The sequence below is a fragment of the Accipiter gentilis genome, chromosome 8 (assembly GCF_929443795.1).
Source record: "Accipiter gentilis chromosome 8, bAccGen1.1, whole genome shotgun sequence".
Classification (NCBI taxonomy): Eukaryota; Metazoa; Chordata; class Aves; order Accipitriformes; family Accipitridae; genus Astur; species Astur gentilis.
In genome coordinates this window covers 6,499,065-6,522,140 of record NC_064887.1, presented here as the reverse complement: position 1 = coordinate 6,522,140, position 23,076 = coordinate 6,499,065, and the positions used below count along the sequence as shown (strand labels likewise).

Here is a 23,076-nt window from a genome sequence, read left to right as displayed (position 1 = left end):
ATAAGATTCTCTGTTAATGAGTCTTAAATGCTAAGCACAGCACACACTGCAATAGAAATACAACTCTGTCCTGTATTATGACTTGTTTCTTTCAGAAACAAGGGTACTGGTTACACCCCCCACCCCAGTGCCTGTTTCTTGGAATAGATGACTTACACTGAAGAACTTTGATAACCGCTAAATTCTTTCCAAGAATCTCCATTAAGGCACTGTAAAATTATTATGTCAATAGGACACACATAGCCTTGGAAACAAATCTGGATTTTTTTTAAATACACATTACACAAACATCAGTAATTTGAGAGTAATGTCTTAGTATTAGTAGAGAAATACTACACAGATATCTGCTGTGATTTGCAATGTCTCCAAATTGCACGAGGAATTGTGTACAGCCACATAAAGATTAAGTCCCAACTACGCATAAAACATAGTATGATAATTGCTGCATCCTTGAAATTTTAACTGAGCACATAGTACTTTTTTTTTAATGAAACATTCCATTAAAAACATGCTTTCTACTTCTACATTTTAAAAAACTAACAAGGTTTTTATTCAGCTGTTTCATAATGCACATAGTGGCAGCTAGCTGGTTTTTTTTAGATGAATTACAGAAGAGTTGCTACAGTGGTAACAACTTGAATGCTATGACTGGTGAGGAAGGTCAAAATATAAAATTAACAAAACTCCTTCTCTTCTCCTAAACTTGTTCTGCAGTAAGGAAAAGTTAACAGTTTTTACCTCCTGAAGAGTCAGTAATGTATTCAGGATAGCTGGCAGTGTAGTTTGGACAACTCCAAATTGGTCTTCAGTAAAGGAGGCTGCTACCAAATGAGACAGACCTTTAAAAAAAGAAGTTTGCTATAATTACTGAATTCTCAAGTTCTGAAGCATTAACAAAGATCATGGTTTTGCCCAAAGATTCTACTAGTGTGGTGGAATTCTTCAGGACTTCCGGCAGCCAGATGACAGTTACCTCAGCTTTGGCTTGCTTCAGGACTAAACCAGTCACTGGTTTGACAGGTGTACAATAGTTTGAGGTTGATAAGGCAAGATAGATTATATATAAAATACATTTTAAAAAAGCATTGGCTCCTTCTTTCCACTGCTCTGATCAGAGCTGTACCCGACATCAACCACGAGACAGGACCTATTTCACAATTCTTTTAGCCATAAACAAACATTTCCATATCACTTAACTTTCTTTGTTCAGCTTGTACGAGAACTCTCTACTACTTTGAGGGAAACCTTGATTTAGCTTTAAATCCTTTCTCAGTTTACTTGTTTGTTTATCATATTTTAAAAAATTACAACCTATCCTGCTGCCCTTAGTTAACACACAAATGGTATCTTCTGCTTTTCTGCAAACTGAATGTGATTTCTCATCTCCTGACTCTATAGGTCCCAACTCATCACCTTCAATCTGACACAGCACAGCATATCTGCCCATAAAATATATTACCCAAGAAAAAGATCAACTTTTGCACTGTCAAATCTAATAAAAGATTCTATTAATACCAGTATTTGCTCGTGACTGAAACAAACAAGAAAATCCCATAGTGCAACCACGTACTGTCACTGTTCTTTTAAATCTCTGCAGACCATCTTTTTCCATTTATTTGTTACTACCTAAGTGCCTCCCTGCCTCAACCCTCTGTGATTAACAGAGAAAAACTCAGAGCCTTTAGTCAGAAAAGCTGTTGTAAAAAGACATCATAAATCTGTTACTGGAAAAAAAATGTAAAAGTGATACATGGGTTCACATGGGAGGAAAGCAACAGAAATCAAGTTTAGGAATCTCTACCAAATCTCTGCAGAAAATAAACTAAGAGATCTCACATGGGGTCGCAAAACTAACAAGTGAATTAGACCTTTATTCATGTTGGTATCTGAAATGCAGTCAGGTTTTTGTCAAAATAGATTCAAAGATTTTTCTTCCTTTACATTTATAAAGCACAGAGCCCCAGAAACCTGGAATCGGATCCTTTTAATTGTCGCAGTTCCACGAGCCAATAGAATGGATTACCTGGGAATAGAAATTGCTTACCTTCCAAAGCCCAGATGTGCATTTGGGCATCAGAGAAGACAGCTTGGATGGAGGCTTCTGGGTGCTGAGAAGAAATTAAAGCATTCTGAGTGCACTTTATAACTAACATCACCAAAAATTGCCGGTTTCAATTAAGGTATTACGTATTTGATAGGGTCATGTCCCTCCCCTCAAAAAAGACCTGTAAGGCTGACGGATCTCTGGGAATACCCAAAAAATCTAATCTTTTAAGAAACTAAAATTCATTTTGGACAGAAGCTTCTCACAAAGCTATAGCTATAACTGGGACTTCAAAAAAGTCCAGTCTATAACTGATCACAAAACACTGCTGTACATGTAAACATAAACCATTATCGCATACACAGAAAAGATCTGCTTATAAAAATATGATTTCTGCTTGCAGAAAACATTTAAATCCCTGAAAAACAAAGACCTAAATTAGAGGAGGATGCTTCTATAGAACGTAACTGAGTTATTATTCAATTATGCTAAGAGAAATACCCAATTGTTTTTTTGTGTAAACACTATGCAAGTTTAGTTAAGTGTTCAAGTTCACTTGAAAAGTAGAATCATAGAATCATTTAGGTTGGAAAAGACCTTTAAGATCATGGAGTCCAACCGTCAAGTAGTAGTAGTATTAGTACCAATATTTCATAAGGAGAAATTCCCAACATTCTAGCTACCACTTCTCCCACAAAGGAAAGCTATAAAGAATTTATTTGGTACACTGACCTAACAAAAAGCAGTTAGAGGAATTTTAAAATTAACTGGAAGCCATGTCATCTTACATTAGTATTCTGAGACAATTGCATTTAAGTTCTCAGTTGTGTTTTACTAGTACATGATGCTTTAAGCAAAAAGCAGTTTATAACCAGATGAGTTTAAACAAGTATTATCACTCTTTTTTATGCAGGTAGGGGATAATTCTGCTATGAAACTCACAGTAAGGACAAAGTTGTACTTATGGAAAGCCTTAGATGAAAAGAAAGGTTTTAGAACTGTTACTATATGGAAAAGGTACATAGTGCCACAGCAGAATCCATATGCTCATGCATTTCTAGTCCATACTGCTCACTCACAAAAGATCATGATTACCTTACTGAAGAAATACATTATCAGCACTCGTTTTGACAAAAAGGTTTTTATCTGAAAAGAAACAAAAGATTAAAAATATAATCTGTATTTATCTGAAGGCATGCAAAGTTGCCCCCTCCACAACCCTACCATCATCTTGCAGCATAAAGGGATTGGGGGGTGGGGGAGAAGGATTTCTGTTATGTAAGCTAATTGAAGAAGGAAGTATTCATTTAACAAAAATGGAAAGTTCTTTCAGAAGAGACAACACTTAAGCTGCGCTGGCTGCAACCTATCTGTACTGCAACTTTTACTCTACCTGTTGTTGCTTGTTCTGAAGCCATGTGTAAATAACTCTTGGCTGTACTGCCTCACTGCCAACTCCTGCAGCAGAGAGCAGTGGGAAGGATTCATGGTGGGAACCGTTCATTTGCAGATCTACAAGAGAAATACAGTATCTTTAGATAAACTGGTTGCTGTCACTTAAATCCTCAAGATACAGATCTCTATTGACATGCCTACTACACTTACAACTACAAGGCTAGAAACAGTGCTGTGGAAGAATCTCTACCTGAACCTGATGTCCACAGCTTTGGTCCCCTTCTCGTAACTTGAGGACTTTGGACTGATCCATGCCAAGGAGAGTTTACATCCAGAATTCCCATCTTGCAACTTAAAGCAGGTGAGCTGAAAGGCGAACCAACATCAGACCCAGGTGATGTCTTTAAGGGCATTAAGGATGATTTAACCAGCGAAGACATGGAGGCTCTGGGAGCAATATTAGACCTCTGTGACTGGAAAGACATATCTTCTGTCACAAGGGCTCCTAATGACAAAGAACACACTACATGAAGACAAACAGCCTGGCACATATGAAATAAAAGATGGGTTTGTTATTTGATTGCTATTTCAACAACCTCTCTATCATTACAGATTTATTAAAGGACGTTGTTTCCACTGTGGTTTTGCAAAGCAGTACACATCCACGTGAAGTGTTTTAAAAGTTCATCAGTTTAAGAGCAGCCTGTGATGAGAAGAATCCCTCTGGATTTCTTTTTCTCCTTTTGCTAGCTAGCATTGCTACACTCTGCTATCTACATAAAGTATGCTTTTAGGATTAAGTACTAGAAAAAAGGCTACCTGTAGAAGAATGGCAATTTTTTCTGATTCTGCGTGGTATATAAGAGAAGACACATCACTCACAAAATCCAAGAAAGAGCAGCACTAGAAGAAATTCACCTCTGACATACCGACAGTCCCCTGCCGTTCCCCAGGCACTTGTATCCTAGGCACTGACTAAGGGATTCAATTACCTGGCACCCTCTATACTAACACAGCTCTGCTGCCAGGAATGATGCCTAAGTCTGGCATGTAAAATACCCGAAATGCTTGCAGGCTGCACACAGCTCAAGAGTCAGACTGGCTTTTCTTATCCTACAGTGATATTAGTGAATCACACAAACATATTCAAAGTCCCCACAACAACAAAACAAAAACTAATTTTACCATCTTAAACTAATTATAAGAGCAGCTATGCAAATTACAAAGCATCCCTTGGCAAGACTTAAGTTCTCCCTGTACGAGGTTGAACCACTGACTAAAACTGTAATAATTAGACTTGCTTAATTCATGCAAGTGTGGAAAAAATACTGTATTGAACATAACATCATGCAATGTAAACGAACTGAGTAAACATGATCTTTTCAAGTTTTCTAGTTATTTTGGGATTTCAACAATAATACCTAAAATTAAATTGGGGGAGAGACTTTTTTTGTTTGCATTTATTTACAGAAAACCCCGTGACTCATTTTCCCCATACAACTTAATTGAGACTAATGTGCCTATGTAATCTATTGGTCCTTTCATGCTTTACAAACAATTATGAGCATTTCCTCACATACCTGGAGTCTGTGGAGATACTTTCAGCTCTCCTGCTGGCTGCTTTACTCTCCCATTTGCTGCTGCAGCTTCCTGCTGTGCGATCAGCCTCTGAGTCAGATCATTCAGAAGGCTCAAACACTCCCTTGATATTGCAGTCCAGTTGTGCGGGTGCCCACCTAGCAGTATGCACACAAAAAGGAAATGCAGTAGGTACACTTAACCCAGATGCTCACCCTTCTATCTATTCTGACAGTGCCCATATGCTCTCAGCCTAAGCTTCAAAGTTACAGTACCACTCCATTTCTAAGAAGACAGTGCATTTTCACCATGACAGTTTATTTGTACTGAGAAGATGAAAACATGGACAGATTCTATCCTCCCATCAATGGATAACTCTTTAAAAAGACTAGTGAAACCTGCTAAGCAAGCAGGAAACATAGGCAGTTTGGCCCATCAGATCTAAAATCACTAACAACTAAAATGAACAAAGTAGTATCAATGGTGATGGTAAACAGTTCTGAAGTAGTACAAACACTAGAATTCCTGATGAGGTTTAACAAAAAGTTCCTAAAGGCTTTTAAGCAGTTTTAATTGACCTCTGCCATATCTTTGTATATAGCAAGAGGCCTGAATACTAATTGAAATTATAATCATTGTTTGCTTTCACAACTCTAGTGGTGACTCACTATTTATGCTTGATTTGCCCTCACTCACATCTCAACATTAGGCGTTCATACCCATCTGTGAGATTATTCAGTTTGGACTACATGACTGGTGGTGTCAAGAGGACCCTGCTTTCAGCACGTTAAGACCTGTGTTCCCTCATGGTTGTCACTTAAATCAAACAACAGGCACCAGAAGTCATTTAGTTTAGTAGGTAAAACAATATGAATATAGATGATTAAGCATCCTTTTGGAAAAGGCACCATAAGGATACTCTTACTTTTGAGGCCTTCTGGCTTATGTAGCATGCGTCACTGCATTACGTAACTTCTAGAAGCATTTGACTAACACTTTAAAAAAAAAAAGAAAAAGAATCAATATGAAATAGCTTTTGTAATTACCTGGCTGACTAAGGCTAAAGACTTCCTGTCGTCGAACAGGAGAATATTGGGAAAGTAACATCAAGTCTTGTAAGGCTAAAAACTACAAAGGAAAATGTTTTAGTGCACACAAGTCCAATGTATTTCCTTTAAAAATGTAGTTATCCATACAAAAGTAATCCCTAACAAAGAATGAGTTCACACAGACTAAAACCAGCCATGTAACAGAAAAAGAAAGCTAGCAAAGGACTGACACATCCCTAGAACTGCTCTGGATAGGGCTGCTGAGTTAGTAAGAGCTTCAGAGAACTTTACTGATAAGTTGTTTCTTTGGAGTTAAAGAAGATCTAACACCATTTTTTTATCTTAACAGCTAACAGCTCAGACAGAAAGAATCTATGACGCAGAAAAGTCTAAGGAAAGAACTGTTTTTGCAAGCCAGAGCTCAACTACACAGTATGCTATACGGTACCAGACCTCATACTGCTTTTTCATGTGATTAAGTAGTTAATGTGGCAAACAAAAAATAACCAGATTTTTCCCACTATACAAGATACAATTATAAATTAAACACCTTAGTAATGGCTGAAATTATAAATTAGACTTCCTCTACCTTTAACTGTGCTGTACTCGACTCTTCCCCACCCATCATCCTTTGATAGTGCAGCAAAGCTTAAAAAAGGATTCAAATGGATTGCAGCCTGTTATACCTCTAGTCTTATCAGAGATCTGTATAATCAGTAAACATGGATTTTGCACATGCAGGAAAATATTCTTATCTTTATTTACCTAATACTTCTTATATGAGGTCTCCAATTTTTAAGTATTATAATCAGTAAATCCCATTAATGATTACCATAGTCAGACCAAAATTACTCTCCTTTACTCACAATTTTAAGTAGCTTTTTAGTATTCTCTTTTTTAAAAAAGAAACACAACTTCCAACATAAATATGGAAATAATATTTTAACTTCAAGAGAGAACACACACATAAGAACCCAAATATAAGTATCAGGGGTAAAGGATTAAGAGCGTACAAAGATAAAACACCTGTTTATGTGACAAAGACTCAAAGTTGAAAGAGTTATAAAACCTGAATGTCACTAACCTTCTGTTTTAACATCAGTATGCACTAACATATTTATGCAGCAGACAAACAGCTCTTACCTCTAATTAAATGAGTCTGTCTTCAGCTCAGAGTGCCCCAATGTGGTGAGCACCAGCAGATGTCACTACTAAACAAATTTTCACCATTAACTGTAACTGCCTCCAGTGTTCTGAAGCAGCTTTTAAAAGAACCAGTTAAAATAACTGGTACCTAGAAGATCTGATTGTATGCTTTGAGAAACACCTTCTCAGCACACACCTAGATGGGAAGATGGTGGGAATTCAATTACCTTTATAATGAGGGGAGGGTTGCTGTTTAAGATTTTAGGCAGGCACTGGTCTGTCTCCTCAGCAAAAGTTGGCTGGACAGGGAAGTGATGCGTCTAAATATAAACATCAGAAGTTGTGTTATACAGAGCAAAACACAAGAAAACCTTATGAAAGACCACACCTAAGCTGTTACTTGTCAGATGATGATGAACTACAAAATACCCCATTGCTTCAACCTACTGCAAACTAGCCTGAAATTTCTAACGTAGAACCAAAAAGACTTTACTCCTTAAATTAAGAAATCTTAGAAAACTCAGACATATTTATCTTCAAATACCTTCCATGTACCCACATAATTCATAGCTAGGGGCATCGTATCATTATGAGAAGACATTTCACTAACCACATACCCAGGAAAAACTAGTATTCACACCATATTCAGAAACCAGACTGAAATCTAAACTGTAATGTCTATCTTCAACAGTGTAACCACTCTGGTAAAGAATTGAGGGTTCTTTCACCAAATAATAAAATATTTTTTAAATTCTTCTTTTGCATTGTTTCACTGATAAACTAACAGGTTTTTATTTTTATCATAATGATATTCATATTCTGTGTTTTAACAGAATTTCTGTTCTTGTGGCTACAAAATTAAAAACATAAATAGCAGTGCTTAAATTGTATCAAACATTGCATCTTTTTAATACTATTTAACATGGACCAGTTTGGGCACAGATTACCTATCAGTTTTGTGTTACTGCACTCATTTTACATATCATAGCTTTAGTCTCCTCTGTTTCCAACTGCAAAATTGAAATTTGAGATAGCAATTGCTTTCAAAGTGTTAATAAAGTGACTTCATGCGGTCTAAGTTTACAATTTTGTTTCCTGACTTTTCAGTTAACACTATGCAAATATCTACAAACAGCTTTCAAAGTTTTTTAGCTCATTAAAAAAAAAAATGACGTGGATAAACAAATCTTTTGTTCAACAGTCAAAAGGGCAAGGTCCATTTTATACCTTCACAGCTGGATGTTTCTTTTGTCTTCCAGTTTTATAAGCAATACAATAATTACAGACATTGACAAGCACTGTATGCCATTTCATGCCATAAGAGTGTTTCACCAGGATTTAAACCGTGGTTCTTTTCCTACTAATCTGCAGTCCAGTAATGTTTGTTTTGTGGTTGTTTTTTTTTAAAAAAAGTCAAGTTAGATGAACAATTTTTTCCTCTGTATTCTTACGAAGAAGTATCTGGATTTGTCAGCAAAGATCAAGTCTTCTCCAATTCTTTGTTGGCGAGGCTTCCTGCCCCCCGCCCTCTTCAGTCATGTTCTCACTTTTATTCTAACAAGATTCATTACATATTTAAATGGTCTTTTTTTAGCCATATTAATTTGTAATTTTATGATTGAATGAAAAAGCACAAGTGCCTTAATTCCCAAGATTGCTTGAAGTCTATTTTAATTCTGCAGCCTGAATTAGATTAACATGTCTCTGCTTTGGAGAACTCTGATAGTTTGCTTAAATTTGAGATTGCTAGAGCTTAGCACACAGAAAACTGACAGCACTTTGTTCTCTTTCCTACTGTAAAATTGGATTGAGTGCTATACAGTTTCTGGATATTATCTTCCCATGAAACCTGTAGCTGTTTGTCACAAGTCTTCAGCTAGTTTCAGACTCAAATACAAAATCATTGCATGGAAACACATGCAGAGACCAAGCTAGTAAGCTCTGTCAGACAGCTATGGGCCCTGTGCTGATTCATTGGTCTCTACACCTAAAGATGACAAAGAACACGGTGCGGACACCGTGAAGCACAAAGTGGTTCTTTCTTAGGGTGGCCCCAACAGCATCTGCACGGATTTAGCATCAAACATGAACAAAAGGGGGACATGGAAACAGAGTAAGAAGAGGAGGTGGAAATAACAGAGCATTAATTTTGTAAGCAGCAGAGGGTTGTCTTGCTAAGGAAAGAAAGGGAAGGTCAGTTAACGCCCAGGCCTCTCTCAACTGTTCAGTTATCAGAGATTATCTGTAGTGCATGCTTTGAAAATTCAGAAATTCATAACATATTATTGCCTAGTAAAACTGCTTTTGAAAAGAAAATACTGTCTGTGGAACACTGATGTTATACCTTTAGCACTGTCACTAAGTACTAACCTCTGTAGCATAGATTTTGAAGAGTAACCATGCAATGTACCAGGTAATCAGAAGAAATACGCCACATAACCAGGCATGGTAAAACAAGGAGAGATCCAATAAGCCAGTCAGAGTGTCAAGAGGATGCAATTTACTACAGATAAAACAAGAAGAAGATATAAGTATTTTTATCATGGAAGATGTCTATTGTAAGCTCTTACAGTAGCAATAATTGCAAGAATAAAGTTGCAGTGTTTTTGCAAAAACAGTTTCTTAAAGATGTCTGAGATACCATTTCTTTAATTTTTCAGTAACTGTGATGAAATGAAGTTAAGAAAAATTAAAGAAAAGAAATATGAAATAACTATTACAGTTTTAGTCAATTAAGGTATTAAGACTTCAGTTTCCCTACTTTAAAACAAATGGTAGCCATATAAAAATGAAAACACGCCCCTCAAAGCACAGAAAAGCAGATAAAGCACATGTATGAAATTTGGAGAGATTTGCCTTTCTAATATTTTAGATACTTACAGGCATGAAGGAAACTAGAGAGGATTTCTTAATGACTATCTAAAAGATGGGTCCTACAAGGGGATGTTGATTCCTTTTGGATCCATTTCAGAAGTACCCAATTCTCCCCACGTTCTTCGTGGGGAGGCAAAAAAACTGAGTCCTACTACACACAAAGAACCAGTTGCTAAGCTGGACTTCTTCAGCAAAGGGAGCTGTCAGCAATATGCTGCTGCAAGTTTGCAGCACAATATACTACCTACCTGTCTATACGAAGATCCATTGTGGTACTTATCCATACCTTTGGGATGTAACCTAGGGGATCAAAAAAAACCAACCCACTGAAACAATTATGACACTGCAAAACACATACACAATAAGCCAAAAAGACAACAAAAATAGAATGCATGTATAGACAAGAGACTGGGCTTGTAACACGTGTGCATGAGGAAACAATCTGTTTCCATTCCTTAAAAAAAAACAAGAGAATGAAAAAAGGCTTCAGGCCAACAACTATACATTGAGAGATGTAGACCATATCTTTTATTGCTAGCTTCTCAGCACTGAGTTATTTGTGTTTCCTTACTAACAAAATGGGGTTAATAGTAATTTAATATTAATTTTCACTACAGCTCAGGCAGCAGCAGAGTGCTTTTAAAGACTTAATGGAGACCGATATAGAACCACCATACTTCTTATTTATCCCCTAATGTGAATAAAGTGGAAATAATTCTAGCATATTTTGACAGCATTTAGGAGGATAACTACAACCATAACACAAAAATTTCCTGATTTTAGCAAGTCCAGTGCAATCACTTTCATCAGCACAGATTTTTTTTACCAGTTTTAAAGACCAAACTTAATTTTCATATGGGAGGGAGCCATACCCAGCTTCCTTCAAATAATATAAAGAACACTTGAGAATAAAGCAAAAGTCCTAATTTTTACACCCAAAATAGTGAAAATATAGCAACATTACATATAGCGAAGTCATGCCCACTGCTGGTATGTCAGGTTCAGCTCTGTGACACTGTATTTTCAATACCAGGCAATGGAAGGAGCAGTCTAAGGCATGGAGATGTTTATCCATATTAAAAAATATTTAGGAATATTTAAAGAAAAAAGGGAATATAAATTACAGACTAAAACTTTTTTTTTTTTTTTTTTTTTAAAATTGCACTGTGTTTTCAGACTTACAGTCTTTTTGCCACAAATCAGGACAGGTATGTAAACAGAGGCCCAAATCATCAGGTTTTAAGACATACACTTGTGAACCACCAGCTGATTAGAATTTGGTAGCTCCTTTTATATGCAAGTTATTTCACAGATGCCTGCAACAAAATTTCCTGCACAGAAGAGATCACCAGAGACAATAGTCTATGTTTTGGTACAGTGACCAAACACAGACTTCAGGTTACAAAACTATTGTTCCCCACTCCCTTCTCCTTAAAATACTGTCATCTTATATTGTTATCAGCTAGATAATAAATTCTTATAGGAAGTGTTCATCTCTTTGGAGAAGAGACATTTCTCATATGCTAAACAAGCTTCTGTGAGGCTGTAAGACTTGAGAGAGAGAGAAAGAGAATTTCAGGAACCCTTACCAAAAAAGTAATATGTGACACAGAAGTTTCTAACAAAATATAGCGATTCCACACAAGTGTGTTTAACGAGGAGAGGCAAAGATCTTCTGAAACGTAAGTACTTGTATTGCTAAAACCAAAAGAAAAATAATTTAGTATTTTGCATTCAGAACAAATCAATGAAATGGTAAAAAAACCACCACCAAAAAAACCTCCACAAAGGACTTGAAAACCTGAAGTCTAGATGAATTAAAAAATTAGTTTAAGGCAATTCCAGGTGTTACACCTACTATTTGTTCTCCCAATCTCTTTCTGCCATTTTATAATCATCTCTAGTTCTCATGCTTTTCCTACTTGTAGCAGTATGAAAATGGAGGATGGGGTAAATTGACTCTAGAAGAACAAACTAGAAGAATGTTATCTACTGCAAAATAAGCACACTCCCCCCCAAGGCAGGCATATTTAATCTACTAGATTTCATTTAGATTAGAAGTGTTCCATTAAAATATAGGGAAAATTCAGACAAGTATGAGTTAGAGTCAGTAATCCTCCAAGCAATGAAACCAGTGTAATACTGACACCATTCTGCATACAAATTCTGTCTTTCCAAACGACTAAAGCAACCCATCTGACACTATATGCAAATGAAACCAAAGTGATTTATTGTTTCACTTGGCTAAGTTGCATTAAAAAAAAAAAAAGGGAGAATTAACAATATTCAAACAATATAATTTTTTTTTAATTGCCAAAATGATGCTTGGTTTGCTGATAAATTGAAGAGTCATGACTTAAATGTTTTTCACTAATACAACCAACCTTGTTTAAGGATACCTTTTGCCAAATGGCTGCTGTGAGACTACAGCAACAGAAGAAATATTTTTAAGGTGATGTCTTACAAGCCACTCCTCACCATTTCGCACTGGTACAGATTTCTGTGGAACTGCTAGAGCCTCCTCCAGAGGAAGTAATGGAATTTCAGTTTCCATAGCACTACACACAAACAAGCTTTGGATGTGGAGCTTTAAGCAAGATTTAATGTGCTATTTAGACTTTAAGTGAGCTGGTACCCAGTTACAACTGATAATATGCCTGGGGGTTTTTTTTGGTTTTTTTTTTTTTTAACTCTCAAGATTTTTAGCTTTAGGTGACCTTTGTTGTCAGTTCCAGGAGTTAATGTTCAGTTTGTGTATGCTGTCTTTTTCCTGTATTTCACTTTCTGCAGTGGTCCACCTCAGCCAGCTTTTAGCATGCATCAGAGGGGTGTAAGTTTTATAGTCACAGCATCCTGGATTTCTGTGTTCATTTGAAAGGAGGAAGATGAACACTACCAGCATTTAAAGCTAACTGAGTGTACGCTTCATCTATTAGTGAAAGCATGCCAACAGACAACTGCTACTACCATATTCAAAGATATAAACTATCAAGGCTTTTTTGATCACTGTTTTACTTAGACATGTATTTTCGCAAAGGTGTTTAAACCTCTTACCTGTATGACTGGAAATGGCAAATAATTCATATTGTTAATAAGATACAAAAGACTATAACTGTATCCCATGAAAGCTCCAGAAAGTAGAAAAAAGAGGTGATGCTCATTTAGGCACATTTGAGGAACAGCATCATCTAGGCTAAAACAGGAAACTTGGAATTAATTCTGAGTTCAAAAAAGAAAAAGTCATTCTAGCCTTAGGAAGTTCAAATCAGAAGTTAGATTTTACTTTTCTGATCAGTAGATATGATGATATCTCAGTAAGTTTTTTCTAAAGTAGGAATCCCACCACCTATTTCTGTAATTTATGCATGAGGATGCTTCCGGTAATTATGAATTATGACACATTAACCAGAAGACCAAGACTTAGCTCAGGTGACAACCAATTTGTCATCATTCAACTCTCCATTAAGAATCCTGGCAATTTAGTTTTTCTGACCCAGTTACTTCTCTGTGCATTGTAACATTTACAAAGGAAGGTATTTCCTATTCTTTAATAAAGGATATCAACACATAATTGCTTATTTTTTATAGTACTAAAATTTTAGGTTTTTTTGTTTGAAAGAAGCCATCAGTAAATACATTTTACAATATAAGTTCTTTGCATAATTTATCTTTAACACACACAAGTAATTACCTTTCTGAAGGCGTGCAGGGCACAGCAAGAAACTGGAACTTCCCTTTTGTCATAACTGCAGCGCACCAAGCAACCAACATTCCCATTACAGCATGAGCAACTGAATGGATAACTTGCTGAGGGTGAATAATTTTTCCTATTAGTGCTAATCGAGAGCATGGTATTGATGGCACAACTGTAAACAAAAGCCAAAAGTTAATTTTCATTTCTTACTGATAAAACCCTTCATTTAAAAAAAAAAGAAAAAGAAAAAAACCCCACCAAACCATTGTCACCAAAGAACTTTCCACAGTTGGAATCAGTCGCTAAAAGATATTAATGAAGTGGTTCAGCTAAGAGGGTCTTAGCCATGAAGCAAGCAGGAACCTGGGATGATTTACTTAAAAATAAGCTTTGCGTATTGTCTATGCTAATTTCAAAGGAAATCTACCAACATTAAGTAAAGTGAATGTAAATACAAGTCTCTTTAAATGGTCATCCTATTTAATTCAGGTATCACAGACAGTTCAGCAATTTACGTAACCCACCTGCATAAAACTCGACGTTGAAGATACTTATTACTAGTATTACCACAGACATAAGGAGGATACAAAAGATGACGTAGGAAGTATATAAATCATTGAAAGAATCTAAAATTAAAAAAAAAAAAAAACCCTGCTCAGAAGATTGCAGTAACACAACAGTGACACATGAAGTAACAGAAAAGACCACTGAATCAGTCAACAATAATCCACTAAGTGCATAAAGTGGAGTAATGTTCAAGGCACTCTATAGTCTCACACCAGATCTGCCCAGCTTGCACAACATTTCTGCATAAAAGCATACTTAAGTTTCACAGAACCTATTTTACACACTTATAACTGGTTTTCTCATAAACGAACACTAAGAATTTTGTTTAAGACAAGAATCTTTCAAAGTGAATTAAACTATAGCTCAATTAACACAGCTTCCTTTCACGTAATAAAAGCTGCAACCAAACAGCCGCACTTAAAAGGTAAGCAATTCCTTACAGAGTAAATTGCTTTTGATCCTTTCTTTTGGGCTTCTGTATTTCCAAAGGGGGAAAGAAATCACGTGTCTCTGCCTGCGGCAGCTAAACGATCACAGGTATCAAGCTTCCAACTAAACATCTCTCCATTTTCTGTGTGCGCACTCGAGGGAAAGTTATGCTCCCCACGCAGAGCGGCTATTTCAGGAATTTCACTTGTCATTCAACGCACCAATGTTAGAGGAAACTTAAGCACTTTATGCAAACAGCAGCTGCACGGGGTGGAAAGGGCAAGTGTGTCCAAGCACTTCGGACAGACAGCTCCGCCACTTTTCCCTGAAAAATACACTTACGTGCGCTTGCAACTCTTCCTTGTACCTAGGGAGGATTACGGCTCTGAGGAACGCAGAAACTCACGTTGAGACAATCTCTGCTACAAACCGCAGGCAGACGCGAGGTGAGGAAGGGAAGGCAGCACCCCTGTGCCCCGCTGACAGGCCCCCTCTCCTCTCCCCAGAGCCCCCCCAGCAGGCCCGTTCCCAGCCCCACTCCGCCTCCCAGCGTGCTGCAGGCCGCGTTTCTCCGTTCCCGCCCCCCTCAGCCCCAACCGGAGCACCTACTCGAGATCCAGCGCACCGGGTGGAAGGGCTCGAAGCCGCTGAGGACGACGAAGGCGGCGGTGCAGACGGGCAGCAGCAACACGGACCAGGCGACGGCGGCCGCCACCCTCCAGCCCAGCACCTGAGGAAAGCGGAGCGTGAGGGGCCGCGGGGGAGCGGGGAAGCAGGGGAGCGGGGAAGCAGGGGACCGCCGCCGGCCGCCCGCCCTCCCTCCCTCAGGCCCCGCACTCACCTGGCGGAGCAGGGCCCGCTGCCGGCCCGCCTCCGCCTCCATGACGGCGGCCCGGCGGCCCTCAGCGCCGTTCAAAGTCTCCGCCGTTCAACTGCCGCCCCCGCCGGCCTCACGCCACTTCCGCCGGACGCCGGCGGTCAGCAGCCAATGAGAGGGGAGCAGATCCATTTTCCCCGCCTCTCTCCCCCTCCCCCGAGTAGGAAGCGACCTCCCGGCTACGGGACCCGGTCGCAGCCATCATGGCGGCCTGAGGGGGGCCCCGTTGTACCGAGGCGGGGCCCTGCCCTGCCCCGCCGCGAACACGGCTCCCCCGGGTCCCTGCGCGACGGCAGGGGTTCGGCAGGACCCGTCCGCGCCGGCCCGAGGGAAAAAAGGGGAAACGTTACGCAGCCCCACGGGAGAGCGTGGCTGAGGGGAAAAGGCGGCAGCCGGCCCCGGGAGAGCAGCGGGGGAGGTGGCATCTGGTACCGAAAGCGCTGCGTGGGTGAGCCTCGAGGGCGTTCCACAGCACAGAGGGCAAAATGCTGTTTCGCCTCCGCCCCACCTTCGCACCTCTTGCTAAACCCTCTCGACAGCTCTGGGGGAGGAGTACTGGGTTGGTTATTTCCACGCACAAAATGCAAATCGCCTTCAGAACGCTTTATTCGGAGGCAAAACAGCGTGGTGAGCGTAGGTAGAATTTTAAAAAAAGAAAAACTGTAAAGGATTAGGAGCAACGGTGTGCTCTCCTTGTGGAACCAGTCGGTCTCCAGGGAGCATGGAGATGTCTGTGTGTCTGTGGGACATCACTGTCCTTTACAGAAAACGGCCCCTGTTCTTGCGCTTCCCATGGTCTTCAGTGAAAAAATAACCTAAAATAAAATTACTGTACAGATGGAGAAACGGGCATTGTAATCTGAAAGAGACAAATAACTCCCATTAATATTACAGCTCCTCACAGGCACCAGAGGACACAATAAGGCACACATTTCTATCTAAATACTAAAATTCATTACTATCATATTGAATCTTAATAGGCACCTGGGATGATAAACTGATTTTGCAGGAGGAAAGCTTCTACAATTGATCTGCGTGATTAGATTGTGTCACAGCTGGTCATTTTTTATGACCATTTTTGCTAAGTATATTTGGGTGGGTTTTTTTGGGTTTTTTTTTAATCTAATGTAGCTTCTAGTCAGTAAACACTCCAGTTTCCACATACACACTCGTGGCTGGTGTACTTGCGGAGGCTGGCCTCTGCATGTCTATTAGCCTTTTCCCAGACCTGCTCCATGTCTCATCTCTCCAACAGAATTCAAATGTCATCTGCTGTTGGCAGCACTCCCAGCTACCAGGAAGCAAAACCTCAAACCATCCCACACAAGGAATGCGGTCCATAGGGATGGCTCAGGCTCCGAGTCAGCCCTGCTCAGAGACTACACCAACGTCCCCATACACAGAGCTGCTGCTCTGAAAAACATTGTCACAAGTGTCAAGGGGAAAAAACATGTAGATTTACATTTAACATTAAATGGAAAGTAAAATAGGAGCGTAACAGTTTATTGCTTAAGTTTTACTTGTGCGGTACAAATTCTAAGAAACACTTTTGAGATTTTGCAAGGGATTGAGGGAAAAGAAACATCTTTGAAACAACCTATGGGACCAAATAGATTATTTAAATGTGTGTTTCTTCGCCAAGAGTAAACCTCAAAGAAAAGAAAGATAAGATGTCTGTTCCTCAGAGTCTTTTACGTTTTTATGGCTATACTTAAAACTTACAGCTGGAAGAAAAGTTAATAAATGGTATTTATATGTAGGCGCCATTTGGCAAAATTAGTCTGTTAAACCCTTTCGCACTCAACTATAGTAATGGGGAGAAGTTTCAAGATGTCTGTGATGATTACAGAAGAAAGTTTAGATTGGATTCTTACCTTACTTACTGACTCTTTGTTATTACTGTTGTTCCATTGTGAGCAGGGATAATAGGTGCAGGAAAATCCAGTTCAGGGGCATCAAAAAAGTATGCCTACATTATTACAGAGGAGAAACAAGACTGTTTAGAGAGAAACAAATGGTTCTGCCTCATCCCAACTCTTTCTTTCCACACCCACCGTTCACAAGGTACAAACACAGCATTGAAATGGCAAATTTGGATCTGTTCTTATCAGATGAGAAAAGGTCAACTAAAATGGTGCTCCAAACTATACTTTTAAATATAACAGTTAGCAGCTAAGGCCTTTGAAAAAAGACTTGTACTGGAAAGTATTGGATTGCAGATATTTATTTGACTGTTTGCTGGTTTAACTGGTGAAGCTCCAGGCAGTCTCCAGTGTCAGGAGCACCGCCGGAGTTAGCTGCAAATGTCCTGCTAACACAAGAGTTGTGTTTTGCCTTCGCTTCCCTGCACACTAAGCTGCGGGGAACCAAATCTATCTATTCTGGAAGCTAGGGGAGAACAGAACTGAAGCCTGGATGATAGCATTCTACTGCAAGAGACAACAAATAATTTAAGTACTCATCGTTATGTGTTTCAGTAGCATTAGGGTTTTCTGTTTTCATAATGCTGATATTTTAGTAAGTTCTAGCATGTTTATGTTTTCATACATCAAACTCATAAGCACATGCTATATATTGAACATTTAATCATTTTAAAGGATTAACTAAGCGTAGTACTCATTGGAATATGCTGCGACTGGATACAATAAAGATTAATGCTTTGCTGATACTATGATGAATTCCAGATAGATTTAAGACTGTCCTGTGAGTGGTTTTGTGCTGAAGACATATTTATTATCGAGTTTGTTGCTAGCACTGTCAAAGTCAGATTGGCATCAATTTTTGCTATGTTTGAAATAACTGGAACTTTCACCTTGGAGTTTTTTTTCGGGAAGTACTATTTCTTTCTTTAGTAAAAAAGATTTTTCAGCAACCAGCCAACTACTCCTTCTCTGCACTGTAACATGTTGCCAGTCCCAGGAAATAACAGATTAGAGAAAGGGAAAGGCAGTGTCATACCAAACAGCCGACAGCCAGCAGGGCATGAAGCAGAACAATGGTCCCCACGGTCGCCAGTGCAATCCTCCGGTTGTCATCTCGGACAGCGGGCCAAAAGGTCATCACCAAAACAGACCCCGAAAGGCACAGGGAGAACATCACTAGGACCCAGCGCACCACTTTTTGTGGAATGATCCATAAAATCTGTAAAAAGGAGGAAAATGACTATTAGAGAGACTGTGTGAAACAGGGATTCATTTATTTAACGCATTGTTCTGTGACACTTCATCGCTTCCAGCCAATTTGTGCACAAATTAACTCATGCCTTATCTGATATGTCTCTGTTATTTGAGGAAAAGAATAACAGCAGCGATGAGCTTTACTCCCAGACACAACAAGAGCGTGTCCGCTGAGTTATGGCACTCCCTCCAAGGCCTGCCCCTTGCCAGAGTCCCTGCCCCGGAAACTTGTCCTCGGAGCCATCGGCATCGCCATCCTGCACACCCATGTCTGTACCTGGGGACACACACATCCCGATTCCTGAAGTTGCCTCAGGCTGCCTTCCAGGCTCGCCAGCAGCACCCTTGCTTGGATTTGCTAGCTCTGGGGAAATGACCTGTCCTGGGCTTCTCCAGGACCCACAAGACATCTTTACACTAGACAACCTTCAATAAAAAGCTTTATTCTAATGAAGCAAAAGGAGCAAATGATTTACCCAGTCCCCAAATTTTGACTAATATGAACAATATTATAAGAAATGGCAAATTTTCCAAACCAGTACCTTTTCTCGGGGCATGTAATAGAGGTGCACTCTTTAGGCCATACGTACCGCTGTGGGAATGTAAATGAAGAGGGAGTAGCCATATACACACACTATCTCCAGGAATGAGTAGGAGACAATGTTCATAACTTTACTGTTCCTCCACATCAGGAATCCCCAGAGAGCAAGGGGAACGAGCCAAGCGTACGCATAAATCGTTGTTGCTGCTATGGACACTGGAAATATGACAAAAGGTTTAATGTTCTACTTAGAATACCAGCCAGAATCAAACATGTAGAAGCATTTAGCCTAAAAACTAGAAAGCTACCTTTGAAGTTACTTTCAAAAAAAGAAGTTTGAATTATTGATAAACTGAGAACTTTGCATTTACATCCAGTTTACACCCACTACTTTGCCAGTACTTCAAGTTAGTTTAAAAGTAAAAACTCCAGAAAGTATTCTCGATATTTTCAATTTCTTTATTACACCTGGGTACAAAATGCTGTCAGTTTCAGTGTGAAAGGAAAAGCCGTGGAGGAAATAAAAACTTAGTTAAAAATAGAAATTTGGCTACTAACAGCTACTAAAAATGAGAACAGAATGAAGACATGCTGAAAAAAATGAAAGAGAACACAGGCACAAGTGCCAAATCTGAAATTATTCAAGTGACTGGACTCCCAAGTGGCAGTGTTCTTCCAAGTACGCTGTGGATTTTGGAAACGAACAGAAGCCATGTTCCTCTGCAGGGACAGCAGTCTCCTTCAAACTACAGGGACAGGTGTAGACAATTGGCTCCTCACAGTGAGCTCTCTGGGCCACATATCAATTGAGCATCTTTTGCTTATTCTCAAGTTTGCCAGAAGGTAAGAACTTCCAGCCCTCAGTAGGCAATATGAGTAATCCGCTAATTCAGTCATTTTCTGTCTGAGGCCTGCAGGTTCCTAGGAGGCCATGGATCCAGAAAGGCATCTACAAAAGCACCACAGTGGCCACTGCTGGGCTTTCCCTCTCTGTACAAGGGGGCATTCACTAAGGCTAGAAAAATAACTGCTCTAATTACTCCTGCTTGCTCTACTGAAACCCCATAATTACTTTATGCTCTGGAGGAGTAGTGTTCTGCCAGGTACAGCCCACTTTAACGACTCGTTTCACATCTCTCAAAATTTAGAGAGAGCAATCAAAAGACTCTGCTAAATCAAAGCTGTGACCTGGTTTTATACTACTTCATTAGCACATTGGAAAAAAACTAACCAAAAAACCAAACTCCCGAACTCAGGACCATATCGACTACTTACAAACCTTTTCTGAACTCGGGCACATAGTGGTAGGTTGGTTTGCCCAGATGAATGAAGAAATTCGAGAGATTGCCACTAACAGCAATGGTAAAGACAAGCGTGGCACATATCCAAAAGGGACCTTAAAAGGAAACAAACAAGTTCAATAGCAACTCCTCTGCCCTCTTGTTTTTTTTTAAGGTTAGCAAGTAAAAAGAAATACAAACTCAAAACATTTAGCACAGAAGAGAACTTCTCACACCTCGTACCTACCGTAAAGGTCGGGATTGCTGCGGATATACAGCCTTACGAAGTTCTTCCCTGGTACGGGGAAAACTGAACCTTTGATTCTGTCCAGGACCTATGAAAACATATTTGTCTGACTAAATAATGCAAGAAGGAGAGAACCTCAATGTCTGGATAAGGCATAGTTCAGACAACAGTTCTCCAGAGTGGAGTATTAACCTGGTACGTGTCCACATCGAAGAACGTCTGATAGTACTCAAATGTCCAGAAAGGGGCACTTTTCTTCTGTCCTGCAAGCAGCTGTACGGTGGCAAAGGCAACATGGAAAATGTTACAAGCATGCAATTTATGCATTACTAGTTCATTTACACAATAGTTATGTGATTTCTGTACCCAGACAGAAACCAAACTTAACAGGGTGGCACTTACTATGAATTATTTAATGGTTTCCCTTTCCCCCCTCTAATATTTGTTAGCAGCAGCTAGTTGCTTATCTCCCTGCAAGCAGGATAGTGGCCTGAGGTCCTAAAAAGCAGCCTCACACTACCTTCTGCCACATCATTTACAACACATGCCTTCATCAGCATCACAAGTTCCCTTGCCATCACTGACGGCTGCATTAGCTGAACCCTTCAAGCAAGCCCTGCACGTTTCCAAGTTTCCTGCTCTCCTGCCAGAGTCACCAAACCCACAGCAGAACCAACAGAAACAAGCACAGTGCTGAGTTTTCAGCTACTGCCGTGCTCATCTCCTGGCATATATGCTCAGCTTAAATCACCACCGTTTCAGTACAATTTCCTAGGCTGCAAACCACAACAGCTGAAGAGTCAATGCACATTTGCTTCTGCCAACTCTGCTATCAAGAAAGTAACCCGTGACAGGGGAGAAGCAGAGTTTTAAGTCACCCAGCATGAATCCCTGGTGTCCTCTAGAAAGATCTCAGTGTTGTCAGCACCATTTGTATACGTGCCAACGGAGGCACTGTAGGTGTAAAAGCGTACCTCTGTTTTATCGGAGTCATCGGTCCCCAGTAATTCATCATCTTCTTCTCTCCCTGGCTCCTGCAGACGGCCGTGCTGATTCTTGGGGATTTCAACGGGCTCATCGATGCTTATTGTGGTAGCGTCGGGATTTGCTGCAAGCAAATTAGCTGCATCGTCAAATTCTGCAAATAAGTACATTACAAGACAGGTGATGATCAAGCTACCAAAATTTTTGTTCTCGTGGCTCAAAAAACTACCTTAAGACCCCTACACAGCCCAAGAAAGGATACATCTCTAGCTTAGGCACATCAAATATGATCCGTTTATTAAAGCCCAAACTGACACAGATCAAGCTGAACATTTACTTAGTTAATAAAGCGTGAGGCTGTCTTTCCTGCTAATCTGCCTGCATTATGATAAAGTAGCACCACTGAAGCCTGCCTTTCCTTCCCACGACCAGCCCCAACCTGAGGACCAGCAGGTCTCTGCAAGGGCAGGGGGAAGCTACCTCTCTGAAAAGGCTGTAAAAATGGGTAATTTTAATCTTCTCCAAAAATTAGGGTTTTTTCAGACATAACATTATTAATCAAAAATTATGGAAGCCTGAAACTACAGTCCATTCCAATGAGAGAACGCTCTGCCCGGTTTCAGCTTTCACTTTCCGCCATAAAGGATTTCGGTCAACACCGGTTACATTTCTTCGCTCACCACCGGCACAAATTCACCTCAGAAAACCGGAGGTATTCCTGACGCCACTCGCAAACCTTCACGGAAGCTTTTATTCGGAGCAAGCTCAGCCCTGCTTCCAAACCTCCGACCCCTCCATCAGCTGGGCCCCAAACCCCACCTTCACACCTGCGACAGCCGCCTTTACCTTGGAATTTGAGGTCATCCACCGTCGCCATTCATCCGCTCGGTTGAGGAACAGCTCCCCGAGGCCTCGACCCTCCTGAAAGACAGACCCCGCGCTGACCCCCTCCCGGCCGTGCCCGGCCCGGCCGCCGCTCGCCTCCCCTGACGCTGCCCCAGGCCGCCCGTGCCACCCACCCCACAGTCCCACGTCCCCCCTCGCCGCCCCGGGCCGCCCAGCGGTCGCCCCGGCCCCGCTGCGGGAGCGGGGCAGCCCCCGCACCTCCGGGCTCCGCAGCCCAACCGCTCCCGGCAGCGGCCGCTTCGCTCCCTTAAAGGGGCAGCAGGCGCTGCTCAGCGACAGCCAATCAGCA

At 40.3% G+C, this 23,076-nt stretch overlaps 3 protein-coding genes across 7 annotated transcripts in view; 1 reads left to right on the top strand and 2 right to left on the bottom strand.

Annotated features, from left to right (window-relative positions):
* The window catches only part of NDC1 (NDC1 transmembrane nucleoporin), a 17,225-nt gene extending 1,490 nt beyond the window's left edge, over nucleotides 1-15,735 (bottom strand). Inside the window, exons 1-16 of one of the 2 annotated variants that reach the window (XM_049809180.1) lie at nucleotides 15,618-15,735; nucleotides 15,386-15,506; nucleotides 14,305-14,406; nucleotides 13,778-13,952; nucleotides 13,141-13,279; nucleotides 11,676-11,784; nucleotides 10,335-10,386; nucleotides 9,583-9,715; nucleotides 7,440-7,532; nucleotides 6,064-6,145; nucleotides 5,020-5,175; nucleotides 3,690-3,944; nucleotides 3,438-3,556; nucleotides 3,140-3,190; nucleotides 2,045-2,108; nucleotides 739-839 (exon numbers count right to left, since the gene is read on the bottom strand). In XM_049809180.1, coding sequence (XP_049665137.1) covers nucleotides 739-839; nucleotides 2,045-2,108; nucleotides 3,140-3,190; nucleotides 3,438-3,556; nucleotides 3,690-3,944; nucleotides 5,020-5,175; nucleotides 6,064-6,145; nucleotides 7,440-7,532; nucleotides 9,583-9,715; nucleotides 10,335-10,386; nucleotides 11,676-11,784; nucleotides 13,141-13,279; nucleotides 13,778-13,952; nucleotides 14,305-14,406; nucleotides 15,386-15,506; nucleotides 15,618-15,659 — 1,794 coding nt within the window. In that variant the 5' untranslated portion in view covers nucleotides 15,660-15,735. The remainder of the gene's footprint in view (nucleotides 1-738; nucleotides 840-2,044; nucleotides 2,109-3,139; nucleotides 3,191-3,437; nucleotides 3,557-3,689; nucleotides 3,945-5,019; nucleotides 5,176-6,063; nucleotides 6,146-7,439; nucleotides 7,533-9,582; nucleotides 9,716-10,334; nucleotides 10,387-11,675; nucleotides 11,785-13,140; nucleotides 13,280-13,777; nucleotides 13,953-14,304; nucleotides 14,407-15,385; nucleotides 15,507-15,617) is intronic. The other variant, XM_049809181.1, reaches the window with a different exon arrangement.
* LOC126041562 (translation initiation factor IF-2-like) overlaps nucleotides 1-17,158 on the top strand; it is a 26,545-nt gene extending 9,387 nt beyond the window's left edge. Inside the window, exons 2-3 of the mRNA XM_049807423.1 lie at nucleotides 15,148-16,101; nucleotides 16,909-17,158. Coding sequence (XP_049663380.1) covers nucleotides 15,148-16,101; nucleotides 16,909-17,138 — 1,184 coding nt within the window. The 3' untranslated portion in view covers nucleotides 17,139-17,158. The remainder of the gene's footprint in view (nucleotides 1-15,147; nucleotides 16,102-16,908) is intronic.
* Nucleotides 16,242-23,076, bottom strand: YIPF1 (Yip1 domain family member 1). 4 transcript variants are annotated; one of them, XM_049809246.1, is made up of 10 exons: nucleotides 22,986-23,076; nucleotides 22,728-22,802; nucleotides 21,872-22,035; nucleotides 21,090-21,170; nucleotides 20,898-20,985; nucleotides 20,650-20,766; nucleotides 19,420-19,586; nucleotides 18,612-18,794; nucleotides 17,528-17,622; nucleotides 16,242-16,512 (listed from the first exon to the last, which is right to left on the bottom strand). In XM_049809246.1, exons 2-9 carry the CDS (start codon nucleotides 22,756-22,758, stop codon nucleotides 17,533-17,535), a joined length of 921 nt encoding a protein of 306 aa, XP_049665203.1. In that variant the 5' UTR covers nucleotides 22,759-22,802; nucleotides 22,986-23,076; the 3' UTR covers nucleotides 16,242-16,512; nucleotides 17,528-17,532. The 4 variants fall into 4 exon arrangements, with proteins under 4 accessions (XP_049665203.1, XP_049665205.1, XP_049665204.1 ...); XM_049809248.1 differs by having other exon boundaries at nucleotides 21,872-22,005; XM_049809247.1 differs by lacking the exon at nucleotides 22,986-23,076 and having other exon boundaries at nucleotides 21,872-22,005; nucleotides 22,728-22,905.